The sequence below is a fragment of the Tympanuchus pallidicinctus genome, unplaced genomic scaffold (genome assembly GCF_026119805.1).
Source record: "Tympanuchus pallidicinctus isolate F22 unplaced genomic scaffold, pur_lepc_1.0 scaffold9, whole genome shotgun sequence".
NCBI classification, from domain to species: domain Eukaryota; kingdom Metazoa; phylum Chordata; class Aves; order Galliformes; family Phasianidae; genus Tympanuchus; species Tympanuchus pallidicinctus.
In genome coordinates, this window is record NW_026294813.1 from 21,592,407 (window position 1) to 21,611,812 (window position 19,406).

At 42.2% G+C, this 19,406-nt stretch overlaps 1 protein-coding gene across 1 annotated transcript in view; it reads left to right on the forward strand.

Annotated features, from left to right (window-relative positions):
• Nucleotides 1-7,903: 7,903 nt before the first annotated feature.
• SLC14A2 (solute carrier family 14 member 2) overlaps nt 7,904-19,406 on the forward strand; it is a 34,687-nt gene continuing 23,184 nt past the window's right edge. The window contains exons 1-7 of the mRNA XM_052670004.1: nt 7,904-8,086; nt 9,002-9,130; nt 10,799-10,991; nt 11,826-11,973; nt 13,295-13,429; nt 14,257-14,306; nt 15,298-15,559. Coding sequence (XP_052525964.1) covers nt 7,908-8,086; nt 9,002-9,130; nt 10,799-10,991; nt 11,826-11,973; nt 13,295-13,429; nt 14,257-14,306; nt 15,298-15,559 — 1,096 coding nt within the window. The 5' untranslated portion in view covers nt 7,904-7,907. The remainder of the gene's footprint in view (nt 8,087-9,001; nt 9,131-10,798; nt 10,992-11,825; nt 11,974-13,294; nt 13,430-14,256; nt 14,307-15,297; nt 15,560-19,406) is intronic.

The following is a 19,406-nucleotide window of genomic DNA, read 5'->3' on the forward strand; positions in this document are numbered from 1 at the left end:
TGTATTCGTACAAACCATGCACAAATGGTGCCACGGGCACTACTTACTCAGTATGCTAGGACAATCCATTGACTAAACTTCGTCCTTTTGTTTGGCAGATTAGGAGACACCACAGAAAAGAGGGAAAAGAGGAAGCAGTAAAGGATTGCCTTGGAGAGAAGGAAAGTATTGCATTTTTATTCCATACAGAACCAGGAAAGAAAGATACAGAACGTCTACAAGACCACATCCTCAGATAAAAGCATCTAACCACAGATGTAAGAGTCATTTTACCCCATAAAACTATCCCGATTGCTAATTTTTTCATGGTGGTTGTGTTTGTACAGATATGACAGAACTGCTATGGAACATGGTTTTATTTAATGCCTGTGACAGGAAAAAAAATTACCCTACTATTTTGGGTTGATCTGTTTGTTGTTTATTATTACTATTATTATTACCATTGCTGCTGATTTGTTTTATTTAGGTGTCTTGGATAAGAACATAGGATTTCTGTGCCTGTCTTACCTACCTGGTCTGACTGTCTGGTAATTTCACCCTGATGGGCAGCTAAACTCCACTGCACTGCTCTCACTCTCTCTCCTCTAAACTGAAAAAGGGCAGCTTTTGTGCTCTGTTTACAGAGGCCAGCTTTGCAACACAACTGCTACCAAAACCTTGCCATGTAAACCCAACACAGTGTTTTGTGCCTGCTCTCTGCAAGCGTGTTACATTCAACCTCATGGCTGTTCTGAAATGCCCTGCTTTCTCCGTTTATTTCCAGTGTCACGGACTGATCCCTGGTAGAGCTTTGCTTAGTAAAGTCATTACAAGTCAGCCAAGCATTCTGTCACCATCCCAAAGTTTTGCCCTCTAGCTGTACAGTCTATTTCCTTTCCATTTCTTTATGGCTTCTGCTGTGAGCAACACGCCTTTACAAACTGCTTCTTTTCAAAAACCCTTGTGAGGCCACGTCCTTGGAAGTCAACACTTCTTTAGTCACCTCTATGCACTCAGCCCTCCCAGCTCCCCTACTGATTTCTTTTCATTTTGCACAGCTTGGAGGCAAGTGATACCGTGGGATTCAAGCCAGAAAGGATTGACATTTCTAGCCTGGGTGACTGCCTACCCAAGCTAGAAAGCATGACAACGAAACATTTGCATCCTGATGGTGGACACACAAACTTCTTTAGAGCCAGGATTTTCATTCAAATGGGAGAGGTTACAGCACCTGCTCACCATACCAGTGAAGAAGGAAAGACCAGTTGCTCAGGTTTGGTCTCAGCTGCCTTAGCGCAATGTTCATCTCCCTGCAATAATCAGAAATGAGCACACAATGTGCAGTTGAATCTCCAGGTACATCTTGATCAGAGGAGGTTTCAAATAATATGGGTTACTTACCCCTCCTGGATCATGCACCCTTCCACTGTTCACAGCCACCTTGTACTATTATTTGTTTGCAGTTCCCCTAACTATCTGCTGGCTTTGTGAGGGTGCAATACCATGAATATTTTCTCCAGTAGAAAAGCCCATGTTTACTCTAGGAAGCTTAAAAATGCAAAGCTCTATGCTATCATTGTCCTGCACCCCAAAAGCATGGTAGAACAGCAGTCTGCTTGGGAATTAATAGACACAGGTAGGTCCAGAGATGAATCACAACTGCTAGGCACAACATTACGGCCTGACACATGCTCCTGAGAAGAGGGATGTCTTTTAAGGACAGTGATGAATCAGTGTTTGCTGACAAAAGGCCTTTTTCTCAAGGAATTTCCCATCAGCAGTAGGTGTGCCGTAAGTGATTCAGGCTCTCCTAAGCCCTAATTAGCTAACTGTTCAAACGATTTCTCTATTATTCCTGGAGCCTGTAGCAGGAAGCACATGTCTGCTGCTTGATAGGTGCTCAATTCAAAGTATGTTTTTCCAGGGTAAGTCTGCTGCAGGGATCACTGTGCCCATCACAGCCCTCTAGGACCTTCTCCATCCCTTTGGGCTGCACTGCTGCAAAGCCCTACAGCTCATTGCTGTGGCAGTGTGGATGATTTTAGCATCCTATCTTTTTAGCACTGTTCCTTTTCCAAAAAATTTGGGAATTTCAGCCATCTCCTCCCAGGCTGCCTTCCCCCGTGAAGTGGATGAGCACGCTACCTTGCAAATAGAGGTTTAATTCCCCTCTGATATATAGAGAAATGAGAATCACGTGACCAGAACTGTTTCCTAGCTCCTGAGCTTTGATGCAGATTGCAGGCATGTTGCAGATGGCCTGGTGATTTAAAGCACTGTCCTGGGACTGCAGATCCCTCTTCCATAAACATGATGGTTGACCTTGCAAAAATCTCCATGGCTGGAATTTCTCTCACCTAAAAATAGTCCTTGAGGTTCAGCAGCCAATCTCCCTCTGGCAATCTCCTGCCAGAGGGAGGCACCCCCTTATTCACATCTAATATAGGCATATGAGAAAAGTGACATGAATCACTCTCCTGAGATACTAGCTTTCCTCTGCACTGATGGCAAAAGGCTCTCACATGACTGCTTTGCACTTAACCCCTAATAGTTAAATTATGTGAGAGAGGGAAAGAATTTTTAAAAACATCCAGGTCCCACATCTCAATTTCAGTGGGAATTGAGCAGTGCAGTCTTGTAAATCTGGACTTTATATGCTCTGCAGTGATGTTTCCCCTTTGTAAAAGCCAACTGTTTTTCTGATGGTGATGTTCAAAATGAACATGAGATACTCAGGTGCTGAGAAGGCAGACACGACTTCTCAGTACTTTTTCTCCCTGACGGTTACAGCTGCGCTTTGTTGTTGGTTATGGATGTTGTTCATAGCTAAGGGGCCACTAACTTTGCTTTACTGATGCATCTTGTGACTTGGAGATCCTAAAAGTCGCTCCATGTGCTTCTTATAATCCTCCTTACCCATGGGATCAAATAAACAGTGCTGTTTTTTTACATATACATGTTGAATCTACAGCCCCAGGCTGAGGCTTGTGTTCAAAGGCCACTGCAAAGAGCTGTGCTGCCAGCAGAGAGAGCCAAAGCACAAGGAAGCAAGAACTGCAGGATGTATTTCCAGAGCTGCATGTAAATTTGTACTCCATGGGGTGAACAGAAAACATCTTCTGGTGGTCAAGGATCCTCTTCTGAGAACATCCAGAACCGTGGATATTTTTACCATCAGCCTGTCAGGCACAACAGCTTTGCTCTCAACTAGGCGTCCCTTCTCATTCTGCTCTTCTGGTGCAGGCTGTGCACTGACAGCCACCTGCCAAAACCCAGGCTTCCACCAGAAGGTGGGGCCCATATTCCACAAAACATGGGGCAAGCTCTTGGCAGTATCATCTGCTCTTGGTCAGCATCTAGAGACCCAGACACACTGCTCCAAATTGATCAGAGCAAACTGATCAGAATCTTTGCAGAAGTCATCTGCAGTGTAACTCCCTGGGGTGCAATGCAGTGTGTTTTCTCTGAAGGGTTTATGTCTTAATGATCTTCTTAATGATCTGCTGTAGTACTTTGGAGTTTTATAAACAAACAGTCCTGCCTGGATATTCATCTGCTTATTAAAGAGCCCACAGCCCTGAGCCAAGGGGCTCATCTTCACTCAGAGCCACATCTGGACGCCAATTTCTGAGCAAGGCTTTGATGCTACCTCAGTTTGCTTTTGGTGGTCTATGAAAAGCAGATGTGGAATGAGGAGCCCTGGCTAGGATCCTGCAAGGCACGCAAACCATGTCCAGTTTGCCCACTGCAGCTCTGCGCCACAACTCCATATCAGTATTAGATCATTTTATGGCCATCATCCCCAAAAGAAGAAAACTAGAGCAAGTTCTAGATGGAAGATTACACTGCTCTCATGGCAGCTCGTACTGTCCTCAGCAGTGGCTCAGGCAGGTGTCTAATCCACGAAACCTTCCTTATTTAAAAAATGATGTCACTGTGGGTCTCTAAACTACAGCAGAAGGTTGCCAGAGCACAAAACAAGAGGTTTACTAACACGTGGATTTTGTGATTTACAGTTTCCTCTTCTCACTACTCAAAAAAGATGGATCTTGGAGAAATTGCTGTGGCTGAAAGTCCGGCTGAGAGGAACCTATGTGCAGAGAAGCAGCCAAGAAGCCAGGACGTGCTGGGGAGAAGTGGAAAACAAATCCCCCAAGTTTTCAAGTATCTCACAGGAGAAATGAAAGAATATGGAGAGTGGATGAAAAGTAAGCATAGGGGTATGCTGGGGCTGTCTGGAAGAGCACGCTGGGAACATATACATCACCAACTATACATCCTGGTCCACAAGACCACTTCACCTTCTAAGACATAGCAGAGAAGGCATGGCCTGAACTCAGTATGAACTTCTGGTGCTTTAGCCCAAATTGTGTTGTTCTTGAGAAAGAAACTTCACTGCCATTACCATGGCTGCACGAATAATTCAGCACGAGCAAAAGATATCTTTTACACTTAATCAGTTATGTCATTAACATCATGTTCCTCATAGCAGTGCCCAGAATCACACGTCAGAGATGAGGATTTAGACTTGTCTGTAAGTGCCTTGGATTTGTAGCCATCTCCCTGTCCATGTGTGGGCTGGCAATGGGGACTTGACTTCTGACTGTACAGGCAAAGGCTTTGTATTTACCAGCCTTTGGGGAGTAATAAGCACCATGAGTGTTACGTTCCTATAAAGTACAAAGCAAGTACTGATCTCAAAGGTTTACTGTCCAGGCAGGAACAATACATCAGCAGATGTTCTGTGTTACTCAGAATTATTATGGGGTTTGAGCTTTGAGAGGCTATGCAAAATTGTGGCTCCTCTGTCAGGGCAAGGTTCGTTAGCAGCACAGCTCCAACCAAGGGAGAGATGTAAGAGGAGGTGAGCTGAGTTACCTCCATTCAGGGAGCTCAGGAGAATGGCAGTTTCATAGAATCATAAATCACTGATGTTGAAAAGACCACTGAGATCATCTAGCCCAACCATCAACCCATGCCTGTGAACACTCAAGACCATTTCATTCAGTGCAGCATTCACCCTTCTTCAAAACCTGGGGATAGTGACTCCACCAGCTCACTGGGAAACCTGTTCCCCGTGGACCCAGATTGGTTCCTTAGCAAAAAGGAATTTCTCCTCTTTTTGTTAACTCCTTGCTACCTTTAGCTTGATAGACAGCTTTTATTACTTGGTGTCCTGAAAATCTTCCTGCCCCTGCATGTTCATAATATTTGAATATAGTTAAAACTAGTGCCTAAACCCAAAAGCATTGCTGACATGCTTCATAGCTCAATACCAAGCATTAGTAAAAATTATCTCTAATTAGTACAACCATTTTTCTCTAAAGAAGACACTCCCTCCAGGATCAACAGCAACATACTTTTGGGATGTCTCTCCCGGGGATGCTGGATAGATTCAGAGTTGTGTCAGTCCCTTGAGAGTTCCTCTTTTTGAGCTACCTCTATCACAAAGCAGAACTTAAGACCCAACTGTAAATAAACAGAGAAGGGAAGTGGAAAAGAAGGGGGTGGTAGGAAGCTGTTACGAATAAGACATTGCCCAGATTCAAGAAGCAGCCTGGCACTTCACAATGTGTCTAATTAACAGTATAAACTGAGTAACTGAATTAATTTCAAATATTTAAGAAAACGAAAGGCACGGGCAGAGTTTCTTTTTCATGTTCTTACACTGTGTTTAATAACACACAATATTACAGTGCCATTTCCATTTTGTCCTCAAGCCAATTTGCACAAGGGTCGGGAACACAGCTACTGCGGTGCTGCAAAACCCTCTTCTGTACATGGACTACTGCGCAGAGGTGCCCTCAGACAACCTCATACCCATCAAGTGGAATGGGTTAGAAGGTGGGAACTGGGAGAGCAATGTTCCTCCTGCTGTAAGAAAATCTCAAGATCACAACCACTTGAGGAACCTGACTATAACTCTATGGGTCCTAACAAGATATATCACTGAGTTCTGAGGGAACTGGCCAGTGCAGACACCAAGTCACTCTCAATGATATTTCAAAATTCATGACAGTCCAGTGAAGTCCCTGGTGACTGGAAAAAAACAAAGGTAATATTGTGCCCTTTTTTAAGAAAGGTAGAAAAAAGAACCCAGGGACCTACTGATGAGCAAATCCTCCTGGAAGCTATGCTGAGGCACATGGAAAGGAAGGAAGTGATACAGGATAACCATAATGGCTTCACCAGGGGCAATATCTGCCTGAGCAATGTGGTGGCCTTCTGTGGTGGCATAATTGCATCAATGGACAAGGGAAGAGCCGCTGATGTCATCTGTCTGGACTTCAGCAAGGCTTTTGACATGTTCCCCTATAACATTTTCTTCAAATTGGAAAGACATGGATTTGATAGATGGACTACCTGCAGAGTATTGGTCAATGGTTCAATGCAGATGATGGCTTGTGTCCCCTAGGGGTCAGGATTGGGCCCAGTGCTCTTTAATATCTTTATGTCAATGACATTGACATTGGGACTGAATGTAAGTTTTCAGGTGATACTGAGCTGTGTGGTGCAGTTGACATGCTTGAGGGGACTGGATGCCATCCAGAGACCTAGACAGACTTGAGTAGAGGGTGAACACAGGAGAACCTCATGATGTTCAGCAAAGACAAGCAAAAGTTCTTGCACCAGGGCTGCGGCAACCTCCACTATCAGTACAAGCTGGAGGATTGGGGTCAGCCATGCTGAAAAGAACTTGTGGGTACTGGTGGATGGCAAAATGGATCTGAGAGTGATGAGGTCTTCCTTGAGCCTTCTCTTCTCCAGACTAAACATTTCCGGCTCTCTCAGCCACTCTTTGTAAGACTTGTGTTCCAGACATTTCTCCATCTTCACTGACTTTCCTTGAACATGCTCCATCATCTCAGTGTCTTACTAGTAGTGAGGAGCCCAGAAATGAACATACCAGTTGAGGTTCAGCCCCACTGGTGCCAAGTGCAGATATACAATCACTTCCCTGATGCTGGTGACTATATTATTATAAGCCAGGATTCCACTGACCTTCTTGGCCACCTGGGAACAGTGCTGGCTAATATTAAGACATCTGTCGACTAACATCTACAGATCATTTTCGGCCACACAGCTTTCCAGCCATTCTGCCCCAAGCCCATGGTGTCACATGGGCTTGCCCTAACTGGAGTACAGGACAGGCATTTTATCTGGTTCGTACAAATGGTCTCAGCTCATCAATGCAGCCTATTCAGTTATCTCCAAAGAGCCTTCCTACCCTCAGACAGATCAGCACTTCCTCTCAGCTTGGTGTCATTTGCAAGCTTACTGAGAGTGCAATCAATCCCCTCATCCAGACCATCAATAAAGATATTACACAGGACTGTCCACCACATACTGAGTCTGAACATTACACCATGATGCAAGCAAGCATGCAGATTCCTGCTACCTCATATATCTGAGCACTGAGACACCTCTGCTATGGGGACCTGCATCACACCCTGTCTCAACAGAATTTTACCACCTGACTTTTCCATGTTCTGGGTCACCAGCTTTCTCCATAAAACAGCAGAAGTGTTTCTTTTATATTTCCCTATCCAAACAAAAACTAGTTTCAGTCTTTGCCTCTGTCCCTCTCTGCATCTGAATTATGCACAGAAACGGGTCTATCTCCTTGTTAAATTTATAGCAGAATCTTCTGCAAAGACTTTTTTTTTAACCATCATAAATAAACCATTTTTTATTAATCTCTCCACAGACTCCATAGCAGCACCCAGTCCCTGTTATTTCAAGTGCCAGATGCAAAAATATGCTCAGACAGCAATAAATCAGAGCCCGTTTTTATAGTCCTGTTGATACATCGCCTCTATTCTGTGGCGAGAAAACAACTGTCAAGCTGAGTGTGCTTTGAAGGAGTCCCAGTGAAATGGTGCCTTATCACCAACGTTTTTATTTTATCTCCGTCAGATAAACCCCTCATGTTTCAGCTGGTGGACTGGATCTTGCGAGGCACCTCTCAAGTGATGTTTGTCAACAACCCTCTCAGTGGGCTCATCATTTTAGTGGGGCTTTTCATCCAGAAGCCATGGTGGCTGCTGACGGGCTGTGTTGGAACTGTCACATCAACGTTAACTGCTCTGGCTCTCAGTCAGGAGAGGTATGTGGGATCTTTGAGATGATCATTATGATATCAGGAGCATGCTGATAGGTTGTAGTCCTGTTTTCAACCCTATTAGAGCCAGCAGACCCACTTTCCCCACTTGACTTGGAGGAAGTCAGGTAAGGACAGAGCTGTGGTTCAGGAGGTTGATACTTGGCCACCACTGTGAGAATAATGTCACCTAACCCAAGTCCTGTTCTCTCCCTGATAACCATTATGTTTTGCCATCACCACACCCATACAATTTGGATCACACAGAGTTTTCTGGATCATCATTCTTTACCAGAGGACTGAAACACCTCTCCTATGAGAAAAGGTTGAGGGAACTGGGATTGTTTAGCTTGGAAAAGAGAAAGCTCCATGGACACCTCACTGTAGTCTTCCAGTACTTGAAGGGAGCGTATAAACAGGAGGGGGAACGGCTGTTTGTGAGGGTGGATGGTGGTAGAACAAGGGAGAATGGATTTAAACTGAGACAAGGGAGGTTTAATTAGGTATTAAGAGGAAGTTTTTCACACAGAGTGTGGTGAGGCACTGGAACAGGTTGTCCAAGGAGGCTGTGGATGCCCCATCCCTGCAGGCACTCAAGGCCAGGCTGGATGTGGCTCTGGGCAGCCTGGTCTGCTGGTTGGTGACCCTGCATGTAGCGGGGGAGTTGAAACTAGATGATCATTGTGGTCCTTTTCAACCCAGACCATTCTATGATTCTATGATTCTAATAATAGTTTAAAAAATCATACATTCCACAGACCTCTGCAATGAAAGTTGGCAACTACCTCACTGCTTTTTCCATCCTGCCTCTACACTCCGTTCACCAGGAGCAGGATATTTTCAAGTTGCATTCAGCAAGTCTCTGTGGCAGATCACCTTCTGCACAGCTTGCTGCTTTGCAAATATTTCTTTGTATCACAGATCAGCCATTGCATCAGGGCTGCACGGCTATAATGGGATCCTGGTGGGAGTGCTCATGGCTGTCTACTCGGATAAGGGAGATTACTACTGGTGGCTTCTTACCCCTGTGGCAGTTATATCCATGGCCTGGTAAGTGTCACGTCTCTCTTAGAGACAATTCTCAAAGAATGAGGAATTCTGCTATGTGAATATTGTACACATTACAAGTCTTGTCTGCACAGTGCCCTACATCAGTAGCTCCAGACAAGGTAGCATTGGAGAAAGCTCTTTATTGAATAAAACACATTGGCAGGAAGTCAAATGAACCAACAAAATCAATCATACCTGAAGGACAAAGCAGCCCTACTTCAGTGCACATTTATGGACCTCATCAGATCTCACTGGGGTGGATGTCAATGTGCCCAGCACTCCTATGATGCTCCCTTATCCAGGTGCTGAACTGACCTGAAGCTCCTTCTTCAGGCTGAATTCCACCTTCCCATCTCAGATGTGCGACCAGTCACGAATCAAATTTTTCCCTACAACTAGTTCCAAAAGCTAGTCAGCATCCTTTCAGGACTATATTTACCATTTCTACATACAGACCTTAACAGCACTGCAGAATCTGTTTAACAGCCTCAACAGAAATTAATTCAAAAGCCAGATTTTAATCACCATCAGTGACAAGATACAAATCATGACTGCATTTCACTGCTTTTGAAATCAGATTTTTCAATATTTTATTTCACTAGTCACTGTCGGCGAAGGTCATTTTGAGACACACTTTTAAAATCCAGAACATGTTGCAAGAATGTTTAGTCTGTCTTGTCTGCCAGAATTCCCTGAGGCTTTTTATTCAAACATTTCCCTGTTTTTCTAGTTCGCAGGGCTCGAGGGTAGAGCTGAAAGGTTTTAAAATTAGACTTTTCAGAGATTCTCTTTTTCAACCAGTAGCTTGAATCTCAGCTTTAGAAGTCAGAATTTCTTTAATTGTTTCTTTTTTTCCTGACAAGATGTATAGCTGGCAGAAGCTTTGTATTTCAACACAGAAACTGGGACACTGTTTTCACTGAAGTGGTGGGTATTTTCTACAGCAATGAGCAAGGAAGCCTTTAAACTGCTCTGGAAACCAAATTCATCATAAAAGAATAGGCTTTATCTGAGAAAACAAAAGGAGAACAAAGCATTTTTTTTCATTGATAATATCTTCACAACAGGACACAATAAGTTGCTTTTGAAATCCCAAATAATTGGTTTCTTTTGTTTTCCAGTTTGTTTTGCTGTTTTATTTTGTTTTGCTTTAGATTAGAACCAGTCTGATGTTCTTTTGGGACTTGAATCCAGCTTCTTGAAGAGTTCAGGTCTTGAAGTTGTATTTCTGTAAGCTGTGCAACGCCTACTGCAACTCTGAAGCTAACTGTAAGGGTGGCTCAGCCCGGTTGCATCATCAGAGTTCAGATAAAACCATCAAAATACAGCCAATTTCCATCAAGTACATGACCTTCACTCTCATTCACATATTTTCTGGGCCCCATTTAACCAAAAAAGACCAAAAAGGAACTTATGTCGTGAGAAGACTCCTCAAATATATGCTTACATCCACTAATGAGTATGATAGTTGCTGTAAAAGGACAGACAGCATTCTCTAACTATTGGACAAATGCAGTCTGCTATGTGAAGGAATTCACTGCCTAGTATTTCCAAAGGAATACCACTGGCTTGCACTTTCCAGAGCTTATGACCAAAATGGTAGGATGAATCACTATTGTAAATATGATGAACAAGCTATACTTGTTTCTCTTTTCCTTTCATTCTTAGTCCAGTCCTGTCCAGTGCTTTGGGATCTATTTTCAGTAGATGGGACCTTCCTGTACTCACTCTGCCCTTCAATACTGCGGTGACTTTGTACTTGGCAGCCACAGGACACTACAACCTTTTTTTTCCTACAACCCTCATCAAGCCTGTAGCATCGGTGCCCAATATCACCTGGTCTGCAATCAATGTGCCTCTGGTAAGCTTCACCCCAACACGTTTATGTTGTTTCATTGAAAATGTGAGCATGAAGACATTTATCTCTGGGTAGCAATTTCTCATATGCCCATTCTGAGCAGCACCCATTTGCAGAAATAAATGGCTTAGTTCATTTCATACAAGAGAGTGTCACATAGGCTCCAGGGGCAGTCCTGGCTAATCCAGCAGAGAAACTGATCAGATCTCAGAGATCCTGAACCTCTCACTCCATCCAAAGTTAGATTGCCCATAAACATGCCACAGCTGCTGTTATCACACGAGTATATCCAAATATGCACACTCACTGTCCAAATGTGGTCAACAGGATGTCAGCAGGACTGTCAATGAAAACATGAAAAGAGGGAAGAAACATCATGATCTCACAGGGGTAGAAATTAATTTACACTCATTCTCCTCTGGCCAGCTTTAGTACTGGAAATTGTCTTGTTACATCCACACACTCAAAGAAATGTTAAGGGGAACAGATATGCTTCATCTTATATAAAAAACTCAAATCAGCCCCAATACAGGATTACTGCTTAGGAGAGTAACAGTTTTTCTCCTTCACTAAAGTCATTTACAACAAAACCACAACAAACACAAGCTGATCATATTACCCCAGAACAAATAAAAGCCCATCTTGGACTGATGAAATTTGGACCAAACAAGAAGCTAACTCTGGACTGAAGGACATAAGCACTTGTGTTCACTCAATAGACCTTCTCAGAGCCAGGGTTGTCACCTTTCCTTTCTAATCAATACTTTGGACAAAATAACTGTTGTGTCCTCCACTCAGAGCTACAATAACATGTCCCCTATCTACTGGCCATTGCAGCTCTTGCAGTCCATCCCAGTTGGTGTTGGTCAAGTGTACGGCTGTGAAAACCCCTGGACTGGAGGCATCTTCCTTGTTGCTTTATTCATCTCTTCCCCACTTATTTGCTTACATGCTGCAATTGGATCTACAGTTGGAATGCTTGCAGGTAAGAAATATTCACCAACATTATCTCAATTAAGAAAATACACTGATCCAAGCCAATATGAGATTCTGTCCAGGATTTACAGTTGCATGGGCTAAGGGAATGCACTCCTGTTTTTGAAGGTGTCTTTGAATTTTAAAGGTCTTCATTTTAAAGGTCACTCAGCATGGTGAAGGGAAGAACAGATGCAGGTTTTCTACAAGCTCTAAATTTGGAACTAAATTTGGAACTGTGGCAGGTAGTTTGTTCCATCTTGCTTAACCTACTGCCACCGGATGAACAGAGAGCACAGCCTCACTCCACTAACCAGAGAAACAATCCTAATTTAACAGAAATGAATGTGACCCCTGAATACAAACAACACCAGTGCCATTTATGTGAGCAAATTTAATGAAAAATATGGTAGAATTAGCATAGTCTGAGGCAACTACAAAGGCTGACAAAGGTTCAGACGTCCAACACAAAGTTCTGATTTGCACTCTGAAGTGCTTTTTACAAGATGTGACCCACCATGAGTTTGTGTTTTAAAGAAAATTATCCATAATTTATAGGGTTAAAAATATTTGACAAGTTTCACGCAGGTCTGACATTTAACTAGAAGAGAAGGGTCTGGAGAAAACATGTGGAAATATAAGCAAGGTGATGAGGGACAGGAGACAGCTGAGGACATTACGGCAGGAAAAGTATTGCCCTTAAGAATAAGGTGGCTTGTGCAATACATAAGATGATGCTGTTTTTAGTGATAGTCCCAATACATATGAGAAGTCCTGCAGAAGTACTTATGATGTCAGGCTTTTTGCAAAACCTCAGCTCCCATCCACAGCAATGATGGAGGGACCAGAACACATTTAGCGTTTTGGCAAATTTTAGCATTTTAGCCATGAGGAAGAGATGGAAAATTATGCTTACTTCTACCAAAACTGTGCCTCCAATACTCAGGACATGAGAACATGTGAGATTTAAACAACACACATGACCACAGCTTTCTGCAAGGAAGAAACCCAAGTGAGAAAGCCTTCACGCACTCTGGCTGAATCTCCCATCCAGATATCCTAGGGACTCGCTCGAGCAAATATGGGGCATAAGTAGGAAGTTTTATCTGAAGAAGCATTTGACACTGAACCACTGCTGTTCTATCACAGCTCCAAAAAAATGAGTTCCTTTAGAGTTCACCCTTTTTCTGCAAATGAACGCTGTGCAAGTGTGAACACTGTAAATTTGGCTGGATATCATAAGGAAGAGACTGAATTTCCAACAGGTAAGATTTACTTCCTGCAAATACTTCCCATAGCTGACCTCAGCCCCCTGTTTTTTTGTCTTGTAGCACTGAGTATTGCAGCACCATTTGACAGCATCTACCTTGGCTTACACAATTACAATTGCGCTCTCGCATGCATTGCAATTGGAGGCATGTTCTATGCCCTGACTTGGCAGACTCATTTGCTGGCCCTTTCTTGTGGTATGTATCTTATATGATAAGGGAAGCAAAAAATTTTTGCATCTACGCAGTACATGAGCAGTACAGGACAACTCTGAATCAATTTTGGGATTCTGATTTTCCAGGAGTTACTTCTGTCATGGCATCAGATTTAAGCTTGGAGGTGCAAACCACAAAGGCCAAAGTAAAGGCTTCTAGATAACAAGTCTTCTGATAAAGAGAAACATCTAGAAACAGTGGAAGGAGTATTTGTAAGGAGACAAGCTATGCCATGAACAGAAGTTTAACAAATTATCCACTCAGGAGATTCATAGAAGCCATTCCAAAATTGTAATTATCCTCAGAGGATTTGCTTCACAGGAGGAGAGCTGTTGTGCAAGTTCAGTTTAAAATCCATTTAGCCAAAGACACCCACCTCCAGCAAAAGCCAAAAGCAGATAATACAGGAAGTTTAAGAACAGTGTACAGTGTAGAAATTCCTAATGAAGGTTAACCCAGCCTCCAGCCATTTGTCATGTTTGATTTGAACATCCCTTCTCAGTTGCTCAGGGATCCCCACAACACACAGGTCAAGTTGTGTAAATGGATAAGGAAATACCACCATCACCAGCTCTTGGCAAAACCATTTTCTTTCACCATCCACTGTTACAGAGCAGATAAGACCAATTGTAGACCACACGGCCAGACACAACATTGGAGCATATTAACCAACAGTTGAATTCTAACATTAATCATATAAAATGAAATGATTTACTGTGCATTTGGATATTTTTATTATTTCTGATAATTTCCTTGGAAAGCTGAGCTATTCTTTGCCAATCCTGAACTCTTTGGTCTTCTTTCGTCAGCACTGTTTTGTGCCTACTCTGGAGCAGCTCTTACTAATGCACTATCTGTGGTAAGTTTAAATATTTTCTGAGCTTTGTTTGTTTGTTTTAGCTGTGTTCTGATTTTCTCATGATACAACGCTGAGGAAATGCTCCAAAATTCTCCATCTTCTGACAGTACCAAAATGAGAGTGCTGCAGCCAGCAGCATTTCTTATAGATGGTGCATCAGCTGGACCGTGCACCTGCAAACTCCACAGTTGACAATATGACTTCAAAAACCTCTGGAGCATATAATCCAGAATGGGAATTTGCACATAGATTTGCAAGTGCTTATGGTTTGAGATGCAATATTAAGCTGCAGCCAACATTTTTAAACGAATCCCAGTGGTCTAAAATTTTATTTGCTTTTCCTAATCTGCCCTCAAATTTTTGACTCAAGTTTGGTCTGGAAATGAGAACTATAATTATTTAAGATTAAAAAAAAAAAAAAAAAAAAAAAAAAGGCCATTGCTATCTTAAATACAGAAACATTGTATCTGGGCAATTCAAGAAAGAAAAGAAGCTAGAAGTGCCAGGCTTTGTTTCTTCAAGATCTGAGAGAATAAAGCAAACCTACATTTTAATAAAATTGATTTAGTAACTTACAATGATTTAAAAAAAAAAAAAGTAGAACTAACAGCTTAAATGCATTAAATATACTCATGTGGCATTCTCTTAATACCATGTAGGCCTATGCAAAAGGCTGCTTTAAGCACACCTTTTGTTTTGGATATGGATTAGGGAAGAGGACAACTGGTTCTTCTCCCTGTAATCTTGGTTTCAGCATGCTGCAGGACAGGTGAGCACTCTGGGTCCCAGAGCAGGACTGTTGGGCAGATGCAATGCCAGTAATTCATGGGCACTGAGGACTGAAGGTGTGTGAACAGTATTCTCAGAACAAGTTTTACAGGACCACGAGGGTAGGATTTTGGTCATTTCTTAGTCAGTTGAAATGTCTACATGTGAGCTGGGTGCAAAAGAGGTTCCAAAACACACCTATCTGTCCACCTTCCTCTACCAGCTTGGACTACCACTCTGTACCTGGCCTTTTTGCTTCTCGGCGCTTCTCTTTTTGCTGTTAACCTCAGACAACCCGGACATCTACAAAATCCCCCTCTGCAAAGTCACCTACCCGGAAGCAAACAGGATCTACTATCTGAGAATGAAGAGAAGAGCATCAGAAAGCAGAAGAGAAGAGCAGAAGCGAAAGGAGCAGGAACCTTCTGGCGACTCAAGAATAAGCACAGGTGGCACTCCCTTGTGCACCCCCAAAAACAGTCGCAGTCACTGATTTCAAATGCCCAGGAGTTAGCAGTTCCTGAGCAGTTGGTTGGATGCAGCAAATACCACCTTCAGCAGCAGCCTGTAAGCCAGGGATTCAGCACTGCCCTTTCTGGATAAAATAGAATTTGCCCTTGAGGCAAGCTTTCCAAAAAGCACTCAGGTAACGTAATAATGGCTGTCTTATCAATCCACATGTTGTTAACTTGAAAGCCACCTCTTATCAACAATAATTATAGGAATAGGCAGAAGAACATAAACACTGACAAGGAGCTGTATTTAATTTTAGATGTGTAATTTAACAAAATAAATATGCCGAGAGGGAGCTGGTATCTAATAATAATAAATAATGTAAGAAGTACATTAAGTGCTGCACTTTAAATTAAGAACATATATATTTGAAAATAGAATAAACAGACTGATCTCTTCCTTTCCTGTGTCCCATCAGTGTCTTGCCTTCTTTCTGTGTCGTAACAGTTACTGCACACACAGGTAAATATTTTTACAGAATGCATACTATTTTTTTGTGCCATCTCCTGATTCCCCATTAAGTGTCAAGACAATGAAAGTATGAATATACGTGCTTTAATCATACTGCAGAAATGACTAGCTAGACATGATCAAAACATTTTTCTTTTCTTTGCATCATCTTCTGTCTTAGAAATAGAAGACCTGTCTCCTGCTGACTGCAGGATTGCAGGTCTGAATCGTGGCATGCATCCAGTGGAAAACATTTTACATAAAGAATGAGATAAACATTTACTGTTGGTAGCAATTACTGCAGTTCTTTCTCTCCCTTTCCCAGGGAAACGCTTCCTTTGAAATAAGCCACAAGCAATAAGCGAGTCAAATACTGCCCTTGTCTGCTGGGGGCTGGACTGGACTGGGGTCTTCTCCATGTTTTCAGGAGCTGTCCAAGAGAAATCTTGTGAAACACCATCGTCATCGTAATGGGAAATAGAGAGTGGCTTTGCTGCTGTGTCACCCAGTGTGGTGGTTTCTAACAGGCATAAGGTACAAGCGAAACACTGCTATTTTAAGCTTCCTCCAAGTCCTTTTAACAGGGAGGGTCCAATTGCCCACAAGAGAGCTGTCTTTGGGAACATTTCCAAAAGCCACTACAAAGCAAGCCTAGCAGAAAGGCTTCCACATTCTAAAGTCATTTCCTGTGATCAGTTTAAAAATTGTAGGCACAAAGGATGTTGAAGATTTAAGGTCAAAGTTCAAAGAAGTATCAGTCACTGTTCAGATTAGATGCTGTCCTTTTTGCATCTTGATGTGGGGTTGTTTTGCACGTTCATTTGAGTCTGTCTGAGCAAAGGGATGGAAGCAAGCTGTAGTGCTGTTTTTGAACTTTTCTTAAAAAAGATGTTCCTCAGTCCTACCCAAGAGAATTTCTGTCTTTATAAACACCAGATTTGCAGCACCAGAAGCTGAAGTCACTGTAAACAATCCTTAGGAGAACCATCCAGGATTGAATGGGAGACAATGGTGCAATTAGAAAATCTGAACATACTTAAAAAGGGAATTTAGTTTCTTCTTATTATTCTATTTGGATTACAACAGATATGACATTCTACCTGGGAGGAAAGCCCCAGACATGCAGATAAGACCAAATTTTAGTAGACAAGATAATCCTGACATTGACTATGCAGAGTTCCAGAGAATTTTACAGTCTGTTCTACCCTTCAGACTTGAATACCTAGGTTACATCTCTATCCTATTTTAGACCTCGGGATAACCTCTGAGTCTGGCCATATAGATGTGCTCCGGGAAAGCACTGAGGGAATAAGTGGGAATTCCTGCATACCATAAGTTTTCTTAGAGATTAATAAAAGAGCAAGAATCTGAACAGCCTATTCAGTACATTCAGTCATGAGACTTTTGTCTTGTTTAGATGTGTGGGACTGACCTTAGCTTGATATCTTGCCTACCTCTACAAGCAAAAGGAAGATCTGACCAATGTTCAACTACAACAGGCAGAAAAGTAAATGCTTTACAGCAACCAAAGGCTCCCATGGAAATCCCAGGAACCTCCTGAAAAATACTCAGCTCAGACAAGAGGAAGGCATAGGTTACTTCTCTTCATCACGCAGGTGAAGGGGAACCATTGATTTAGGAGAAAGTTTGTTTGCAGAAACATTATCCAGGCATTGAACACAAGAAATAAAGCCTTCAAAATACCATAGAGGGCTGCTGCAGATGGTTCTACAATCTCAGACATGATTAAAGGACTTTTGTAGGCTGCCCATGCAGCTACTTATTCGTGTATGGTAACTGAGGGGAAAAAAAGCAATAGGGAACAAAGAAACCACCAGAAAAGTATCGGTAGGCAGTGAAGAAAGCAGAGAACCACAAGAGAACAGGTTGGCAATCCATCCTTTATGCCACACAAAGAAAGAATGCCAGTGCCATTAAAACAGAAAAGAAAAAATAAAAACAGTCTTGTATGGACACAAGGTTCCAAATTCTGTAGAAAAACAAAGTCAGATGGTCTCTTCATCTGCTCTGCAGTTTAATTTACCTCGTAGACAACCTAGCTTCAGAGGAAGAGTTGAAATGAAGCAGCAGTTAGAAAAATTCTGTAATAAATTCAGCTGAAATAATGTTTCAGAAAACTCAACTGTGGTTAATTATGTCAAGCATATTATTTATTTTCTTTTTTAAAAAAAAGAGTCGAGTCCAAGTATAATATGGCTACTGGAAAGAATTTGTCATGAAAGAGCCATTACAAACATTAACTTCTCAGCCACAAGCAAATCCATCATGAAATCAATTAGCAAAGCAATTTCTAAGGTTGAAGACATGCATAAGGAATAGAGAATAAACAGGGTGGTTCTGTCCCTGGCTAACCAAAAGATTTGAGTAACTATAGCCAGTACTAACATCTCTTGAAAACAGGCAAGATAAATATCAAATGTCTTCTAGATGGGAGCAGTAGACAATCAAATCACTGACTGAAGCTATCAGCAGCCACAACTCCAAATTTCAGTTGTTCCCAAAAGTGCCAGCTATCTAATATGAATTAAATGCGCCTATAAAAAAAAGAATAGCCAAAAAATTAAACCCCTTCTATAGTTAGAGCAGTCATTCCAACCAGTTTACCTCTGCAGTAAATGAAATAAATATTCCTGTGCAAATAAACACTCAACCTAGCAGTAGTATATACAGAACAACTTTCTGAATGTCTGCCTTTGGAAACAAAAGAGTGCAAAAGGGAACAGGCAATGCAACATGAATGAATTATAAGATGCCTCCCCCATGAGCAGAGAAGCCATTTATTTTGTTATAACTGGATAAGTACCACTACATATTCCACATGACTCCAAGAGAAAATGCTTTCATTGTTTCTTCAAAGGTCATCTATTTGCCTCTAAACCCTCAGTTAAAAGAAGAAATATATCTTTATTCTTTGAGTTGGCTCTTCCAGCTCTCCTCACATAGGCACAAGCACACGAGGTCCGTGCTTCAGATGTCCTCATCTGGGTGTTGATGACTGCAGAATGATCTAGGGAAACATGAAGGGGTGGAATTTGCCTTCCCAATGGACATTAGCTACAGCATAGGCCAGAGCCATACTGAGTATCTCATTGCTCACTAGGTCTTTTCACCTGGCAGCCCTTTTCCAAGGTGATTTATTAAACGTGGGACATGATGCAAGACCCAGGAAATCAGGCATCCAGTAGACCTGCAATCACAGGTGAAGCACACAAGTCGAATCCCTCTAGCCCTCCTCCAGCAAACTTAGGTTGCCACATTGAAGCAAACCAAAGCCACCCATTTTTGGCCTTGTACTTATTTTCTTTTTTAACTTGAAGCAAGATTCAAGTTGAACGTGAGCACCTAAAA